Source organism: Prionailurus viverrinus, chromosome B2, assembly GCF_022837055.1.
Source record: "Prionailurus viverrinus isolate Anna chromosome B2, UM_Priviv_1.0, whole genome shotgun sequence".
NCBI classification, from domain to species: Eukaryota; Metazoa; Chordata; class Mammalia; order Carnivora; family Felidae; genus Prionailurus; species Prionailurus viverrinus.
In genome coordinates, this window is record NC_062565.1 from 32210236 (window position 1) to 32217626 (window position 7391).

The 7391-nt window shown below is 52.5% G+C and overlaps 1 protein-coding gene across 4 annotated transcripts; it reads right to left on the reverse strand.

The window, feature by feature from the left end:
* Window positions 1-296: 296 nt before the first annotated feature.
* On the reverse strand, window positions 297-4778 carry DAXX (death domain associated protein). 4 transcript variants are annotated; one of them, XM_047858373.1, is made up of 8 exons: window positions 4663-4778; window positions 3486-3741; window positions 2501-3332; window positions 2161-2375; window positions 1824-2004; window positions 1140-1617; window positions 759-981; window positions 297-553 (listed from the first exon to the last, which is right to left on the reverse strand). In XM_047858373.1, the coding sequence occupies exons 2-8, from the start codon at window positions 3690-3692 to the stop codon at window positions 494-496; spliced, it is 2196 nt and encodes a 731-aa protein (XP_047714329.1). In that variant the 5' UTR covers window positions 3693-3741; window positions 4663-4778; the 3' UTR covers window positions 297-493. The 4 variants fall into 4 exon arrangements, with proteins under 4 accessions (XP_047714329.1, XP_047714326.1, XP_047714327.1 ...); XM_047858370.1 differs by having other exon boundaries at window positions 1773-2004; XM_047858371.1 differs by having other exon boundaries at window positions 1773-2004; window positions 3486-3744; window positions 4663-4762.
* Between the last annotated feature and the right edge of the window lie 2613 nt (window positions 4779-7391).

Consider the following 7391-nt stretch of genomic DNA (forward strand, 5'->3'; position numbering starts at 1 on the left):
GAGTCGGCCCCTGATTGGCCTTTTTACTCCAACCGCTCGAAGTGAGAAAGTAAAGCACATTCGGGAGGCTGGAACACATTTCTTTTTCTTTTTTTCTTTCTTTCTTCTTTCTTTTTAGTGCCTGGCAGAGGGCAAGCGGAAGGCCTGAAGCCGAGGGAACTCAAAGAGAGGCAGGCTAAGGACAGGCTACAAAGGACAGCTCCAGGGGTAGTCCAGGCCCAGGCTAACCTTGAACCAGAGAACAGCCGGTGCCAATCGGCTGTGAGAGTAGAACAAGGAAAAGGAAAAGACAGGGATACAATAAGAAAAGAACTTTATTGTTTATTAATGTTTCTGTGTAAAACTTAAGGTTTTGTTTTTTTGTTTTTTTTTTTTTAAAGAAACACCACCAAAAGGGGATTAGCCCAATCCCTTCCTCGGTCATCTGTTTCCCACCATCCTCCAAATACTATTCCAAAACATTTTGGAGGCAGGGAGTGGGGGGTAGAGGCAGCTAATCAGAGTCTGAGAGCACGATGATCTCCTCTGGATCGCACTGTGTGGCCACACTCATCTGCAGGGAGTGAGAGACAGAGTCAGAAAGAGACGTCTGGAATATAGGGGTAAAAGAAGCAAAGGGAAGGGTTTCTCAGAGATTAAAAACTAGGGTTAGAAAAAAGGTCGAGAGAGGATGTGGTGGGTGCAAAATTCAGATGGAGTGCCTGAAACTGAACAGACAATGAAAGACAAGTCAGGAAACAACTGCCTCCCCCTCTTACCTTGTAAGTACCAGGCCGGGAGGGTTGTGAATGGGGGGCTTGGGACAACTGGGCTGGAGATGGGCTACAGAGGGAGCTGGTCACCAGGCCATGGCTAGGAGAGTCCACTCTTGTCGAGGAATCAGCAACTGGGGCCATAGAAGTCAAGGGAGAAGGTGGGCTGGGCAGGGTAGATACCTTCTTCCCATTCTTCTCATGCACTGCCCTTTGCCTTTCTACATAGCTAGGGACAGAAACACAAATATGTGGAGGGGTATGAAGAGCCTGAGGCCGGAGGGGAATCATCCAGTCTCTTCCCAGCAGACCCAGTTCCTCAATACTCTCAGAAAGCCCCTTGCAATCTGTCCTTGGCCTCCCTCTTCTCCTCCTTGTCATTGTTACCTGTTTCCTAATGACCCTGCTCCAGTTTGCTTCTCCTTCCGGGATTTCTTGCACGGGGGACAGGAATCTCCCCAGGTGTGAGGAGACACACCTCCATTGAAGGAAGTGGAGGTGACCATGGCTGCTCCATTCTCCAAGACAGTGGTGAGGGGGTCCTCTGATTGCTTCCTGGAAGAAGAAACGTCCCTCTCCTCAGGGGAAGGAGTGGTATCCAGGGGCAAGGCTTCGATCTCGAGCTCAAAGAGCTGAGACATGGGGCTCTCTTCCTCCAGGGGTAACTCCTCAAGGTGTTCTCCATTGCTTTCAGCATCTATGCTGGAGGGGGCCAAGGCGTCTTCTGACAGTGAAGATGGTGACATTATGAGTCCTTTGTTCTGCTGCTCCCCCACAGATTTGCTGATCCCTCTGCTAGATTCCAGGTTTTTTTCAGCGGAGATCTGCTGCAGTGGGGACATAGGGCTCTTGTCTCCATCCTGACCTGGAAAAGAAGAAAAGAGGGGAGAGGCAGCATGAGAACTAAGGGAAAGAATACTGCTGAGAGTGAGAGGAGGGAGGGAAGGGTCTCAAACAGGTGGTTCACATCCAAAAGAGTAGAGGGAACCGACACATGAGGGGACTGTTTCCTTGACATACCTGCTTCCTCCTCCTCCTCCTCCTCCTCCTCCTCTTCATCGTCCCCCTGACCTTCCTGCATCTGTTCGAGATCCTCCTCTTCTTCAGAATCTGTGGCCTCCTCCTCTTCTTCTTCCTCTTCTTCCTCTTCTTCCTCCTCTTCCTCTTCCTCATCACTTTCCTCATCTTCTTCGTCATCTGTCTCAGCCTTGGAGGTGGTAGGGCATTCCTGGGACACCATTCCACTAGGGCCCTGGGGGACAAAGGAATTTCTCTAAGGAATCCCTTGTCCCAGAGGGTCTGGTTCTCGGGTTCCTTCTGCACTTTTCCCAGTCAGTCACCCTAAACTCCCTGCTAGCTAGTGCAGGGGAAGGACAAGGTCTGTCTGAAGGGTTTATCCCTTCCATACCTCACCAGAATCCAAGGAGGCTTTGGGGGAGTCTGCAGAGTGGGAAGAGGTGGCTTGGGGAAGCCGAGCCCTTCTCTTCTGTCTCTCGCCCTCCTCACTCTTGTCTTGCATCATTGCATATTTGGAGATGACCTCATCCAGCCGGCTCATAGCCAAGCTCCGGTTTTCTCGCAGGCGCCGGGCTAGGGCGGGATCTGACAGTGCAGGGTCAATGCCTACGTGGGAAGATATAAAGTCAGAGTACTCAGCCCAAACCCTAGAAGAAGGGACAAGAGAGATCCCCCCTCCACCAAACATCTGACATATAAGGGTTGTTGACAGGCATCTCACTAATCCCTACCTGGCCTATAGTCATCTGTGAGGTGACAGCCAAAGTTGTAGATGAGATCAAGGTGGCGTCGTTCCTGTAACCTGATGCCCACATCTCGGAAGGCATCCTGAGCCATGAGCTGGAGCTGCTGTCGTGGGAGGCCGAGGCTGTGCCTAGCAGCTGCCTTCTCCACAGCCCGCAGTACATCTCCATAGTCAGGGAAGGTATCAGGCCCTGGTTTGTTGATGAGCCGCTCAATGCGCCTGTTAACCTCTGGGTAGCGGGTGCCACGGTAGGGGATGCGCTGTTCTATGACACGGCCCGTCAGTGAAGAGCAGTCTTTGAGTTCACACAGCCGCCCAAAGAGGCGGATCAGCTTACGCTTCAACCTTGCCTCCTGCAGGTATGTGGAGTCTGGGTCATCCAACTCTGAGAGATCCAACTCCTTTTCCTGCAGCCGCCGGATCTCAGCCACATAGAGCGCTAGCAGCTGCTCCAAGCGCTGGATCTGCCGCCGGGAACCACGGGTCCTTGGGGCCTCAGAGGCAGTGGTCTCGGCATTTGTGGGGTCCGAGGAGGGGTCTGTGGGAGGGTTATTCCCAGAGGGTTCACTAGAGGTGGTGGCAGCAGGGGCCAGGTTCAGCTTCTTCTTGGCTGAATGGGCTTTGAGAACAGTGCAGAGCTCATTAATGTAGACATAGAGCTTAGCTGGCCGGCTCTGGGCCCGAGATAGGACCCGAGAGAGGATGTTGCAGAACTCCGCCGAGGCCAAAAACAGAGAGTGGGCACGCTGCTGCCGGTTATAGAGGAATGGGACCACCTCAGGGTGGTCTGCTGTCTGCGTCTTACACAGCTCAAGGAACTAGAGGATTCAGGGGAAGAGGTAGGGGGAAAGAGACAAGGGGAGGGGTTGAGAGAAAGAAGGCGAGGTGGGGTTAGTGGGGAAGAAAGGACAGGAGAGCCAGTCAGCCATCCCCCTCCCTGGGGTACAAGAATCTTCTCCCCTAAAGCTCACCTCTTCAAACAGCTTCTCATTCTCCAACTTGTAGCATTTCTTGCCGCCAGAACTACTGCTTCCTCCAGCCCCATGGGGCTGAGAGGAGCCAGGGGCTTCTGGCCGGGGTGAGGCCGGATTGGGGGGTGGGTGGGAGGGACCTGGCTGAGCAGCTGCTTCATCTTCGTCATCATCATCCAGCACGATGATGCTGTTAGCGGTGGCCATGGGGGATCAAATCCCCCGGAGGGAGGAGGTGTTGGGGATTTCGGAACTCCTGCTGGAAGGGGATGGGGCCTCAGAAAGAGCCCCTCCAGCACAGCCCATCCCTCATCTCACACACTTTCCAATCTTCTTGGGTTTCAGTAACACCCAGCCCTGCCCAACAGTGTCCTCAACTGCCTGTCTTCCAGCAACTGTTAGTACCATATGCTTTTCTGGCCCTTTACATAAGGAAGCCCCAAACCACCTGAAACCCTTAAGTCCCCACCCCCAGCTCCACCCCTCTTGTCGATATCCAAGCTTTCTTTCTGTTTCATTGCCCCACTTCGCAGACATTCATTTCCCCAATTCTCATACTTGCCAAGTTGATTCTTCCAACCCCTGGACCGCCTCCCACATTGCACTCCAGATTCCCTCGACGTTCCCTCGCAGATACCACACCCCCGGCAGCACCACCTCCTGAGCCTTCCCCGTTTCGCTCTCAAACACGTCAAATCCACACCCTCATCCCATCCTGAAGGATCACCCCCAACTCCTAGACTCTCTGAGGTGAAGGAGGTTCCCTCCCAATAATCCATTCCCCTTTCTCCTCCTTGAATTATCTTCATACTCCGCCCTCCGACGGGGCTCCTCAAACCGGGGCGTCAGGTTGGAGAGATCTCACCTCAATCCCCTCCCTCTTACCCCACCCGAATTTCCCCCATTCTCTCTCTGTGACCTGTAACCGATTGTGAGCCCAGCAGTGAGCTGTCCCGATTCCTCTTAAATCCCAACCTGGCGTCTGACCCCTTCCTCTAGATGAGCTTCCCGCCAAGTCCCCCTCCCCCAGTTCGGCCCCCGGCCACCCCACTCCCCTTCAGGGATAGGAAGGAAGGTACCATAGCTTGTCCCTCAGACTCAGCGCCCGGGACTCCCCAATACCTCTCCCTCGACATTCCCGCCCCCGCCTTCGCTCCCCACACCGTCCGGCCCCCACCTCTGAAACGGTCTCTCGAGGCGACCCTCGCTGCTGATCTCAGAACCTCGCATGGTTCCCTCCGCCTTCCTTCCCCCTCCCACCGCAGGCCCTTCTCTGGACCGGAAGCCGCCGAGTTTCCGCCTATAGCCACATAGGCGCGGCCATATTGTCGTACGGCGCCCGGACCAGGCCTCACCCTGCGGCAGGAAGTGGTGGTAGGCCCGCCCCCATCTCCAGTGACGCCCACACAGTCTGCGGCTCCCTTTCCTGTGACCAGTAGGGGGCGCTTTTGCCTCCTCAGGGCGTCCCAAACTACCTGGGGGCCGCCATTTTGCCGTACGGTATTGGCTACGCCCGGACTAGGGCGCGCCGCCGGCAGAGCTCTTTTCACCCGGTGCTTCTGCGACTCAGCCAATTAGAAACTTCCTGCATCCGGCCCAACCGCCGGCGGGTCGCGTGCGGGAAGGACTGAGCCACCTTTCCAAGTGGGAAAGGGGGAACGGAACAGGAGAGCCAAGGGATTGGGCCCTCCAAGACTGCGCAAGGGTGCAGGAAAGAACGAGCGTCTCTTAAGAGGGAAAAAAGCCCTTTTCCTTCCGCTGGGCCGTTGACCAGCCTTCCGGCGCTGCTTTCCTACCTGCCCGGTACCCTTTCCACGGTTTAATCGACTGCGCCTGCCCCTTCCCTTTTGCTGGCTGCCCGCTCCCTTGCCGCTGTCCAGCAGCTACTAATACTTCCAGGTGTCTATATCTCCCAACCGTGAAATCATAACAAATGCATACAGATGAGCACAATGAGCTGTACAAATGTGTTCTTACTATTATCGCTATTGTTATTGATTCCTCTTTAAGCGCCTCCATGGAACTAATGACCAACCAAGTAGGTGGGAGCTAGGTGGTTCTCCGTTCTTTTCTGGAGAGGGTCCCCCAAAGTGCAGGCGGTGATGACCTGGAGGCCGAGCTTTGTCCAGGAGCTCCAGGGCCTTAGGACGGCGATATGGGGGTAGGGGTGGGGGGCCGTGAGAAGAATCTGCGCAGATTGCCGCTGTGAGGGCTGGCAGACGAAGTGAGACTCGTAAAATACCTTGGGTCTCGACTCGTCCCTTTCTCTTCCTCTGGGGAAACTGAGGAAAGAACGAAGAGAGAAGAAACTGACTTCGACGCCCGCCTCGCCCGCACCCCTTACCTCACTCAACTTTAGGGAGGCTGGAAGGACTCGTGGAGGCCAGGGTGGATCCAGATGTGAGCTTATGGGGAAGCCAGAACAGTTAACACGGAGATTCCCATCCCCTGCATCCTTTGGCTTTCTACAAGTGGTGACCATCTTGCCACTATTAGGACCCGGAGGTTCTTAGATCCTTAAGCCCTCACTGTACCAGAGCCTCAAACCTGCCCTTCCATTAAAGAATCCCACACCATCTAAGCCTATAGTCTTCAAACTAGGGAACATGAAAATTCCCTCAAAGGGTACTCAGCCTTAGGAGACGATAAGGATGTAATTTCTAGATCCTCAACTTTCGCAAGATTGTTCTTACTAAGTAAATGCTTGCAGTTGAGGTTCTCCTTCTTCCCGTTCCCTTTTATAATCGACTTCCTCGTCTCTTAAACAAACAAACAAACAAACAAACAAAACCCAAAAAGGTATGCGGGCATACCTCATTTTATTGTGCCTCACAGATATTGTAGTTTTGTTTTTTGCTTTTGTTTTTTGTTTTTTTTTTTTGTTTTTTTTTTACCAATTGAAGGTTTGTGGCAGCCTTGGGTTGAGCAAGTCTATCGGCACGGTTTTTTTTTTCCTTTTTTTAAAGATTTTATTTTATTTTATTTTTAATATTTATTTATTTTTGAGACAGAGAGAGACAGAGCATGAGCAGGGGAGGGGCAGAGAGAGAGGGAGACAGAATCCAAGGCAGGCTCCAGGCTCTGAGCTGTCAGCACAGAGCCTGACGCGGGGCTCGAACTCACGAACCACGAGATCATGACCTGTGCTGAAGTTGGACGCTCAACCAACTGAGCCACCCAGGCTCCCCTAAAGATTTTATTTTTAAGGAATCTCTACACCCAACGTGGGGCTTGAACCCAAAACCCCAGGATCAAGAGTCACATGCTGTACTGAGCCAGCCAGGTGCTCCTGCTGACACCCTTTTTCGAACAGCATTTGTTCATTTCGTGGTTCAGTGCCATATTTTGGTAAGTACTGCAATATTTCAAACTTTTTTGTTATTTTTACTTTTGTCATGGTAATCTGTGATCAGTTACTATTATAACTGTTTGGGGGTAACACAAATGACACCCATATAAAGACAGTGAACTTAATAAATACCGTGTGTTTGTGCTGACTATTCCACTCACCAGCTGTTCCCCCATCTCTCTCCCTCTCCTCAGCCTTCCCTATTCTCTGAGACACAAGGATATTGAAATTAATAACCCTGCAATGGCCTCTAAGTGTTTAAGTGAAAGAAAGAGTCACATGTCTCTCACTTTAAATCAAAAGCTAGGGGTGCCGGGGTGGCTCAGTGGGTTAAGTGTACAATTTCGGCTCAGGTCATGATCTTGTGGTTTGTGGGTTTGAGCCCTGCATCCAACTCTATGCCGACAGGTTAGAGCCTGGAGCCTGTTTCTGATTCTGTGTCTCCCTCTCTCTCTCTCTCCCCCTCCCCTGCTCTCTCTCTCTCTCTCTCTCTCTCTCTCAGAAATAAACATTAAAAAAGATCAATCCGTCAAAAGCTAGAAATGATTAAGCTTAGG

Bases quoted from the DNA above. Each gene is read 5' to 3' on its own strand.
- DAXX (XM_047858370.1), bottom strand. From the start codon at position 3,692: ATGGCCACCGCTAACAGCATCATCGTGCTGGATGATGATGACGAAGAT. The intron at 2,376-2,500 runs GTAGGGATTAGT...CTTCCCACGTAG, and splicing joins CACAGATGACTATAGGCCAG to GCATTGACCCTGCACTGTCA. The intron at 1,618-1,772 runs GTATGTCAAGGA...CTTCTTTTCCAG, and splicing joins GGAGGAGGAGGAGGAAGCAG to GTCAGGATGGAGACAAGAGC.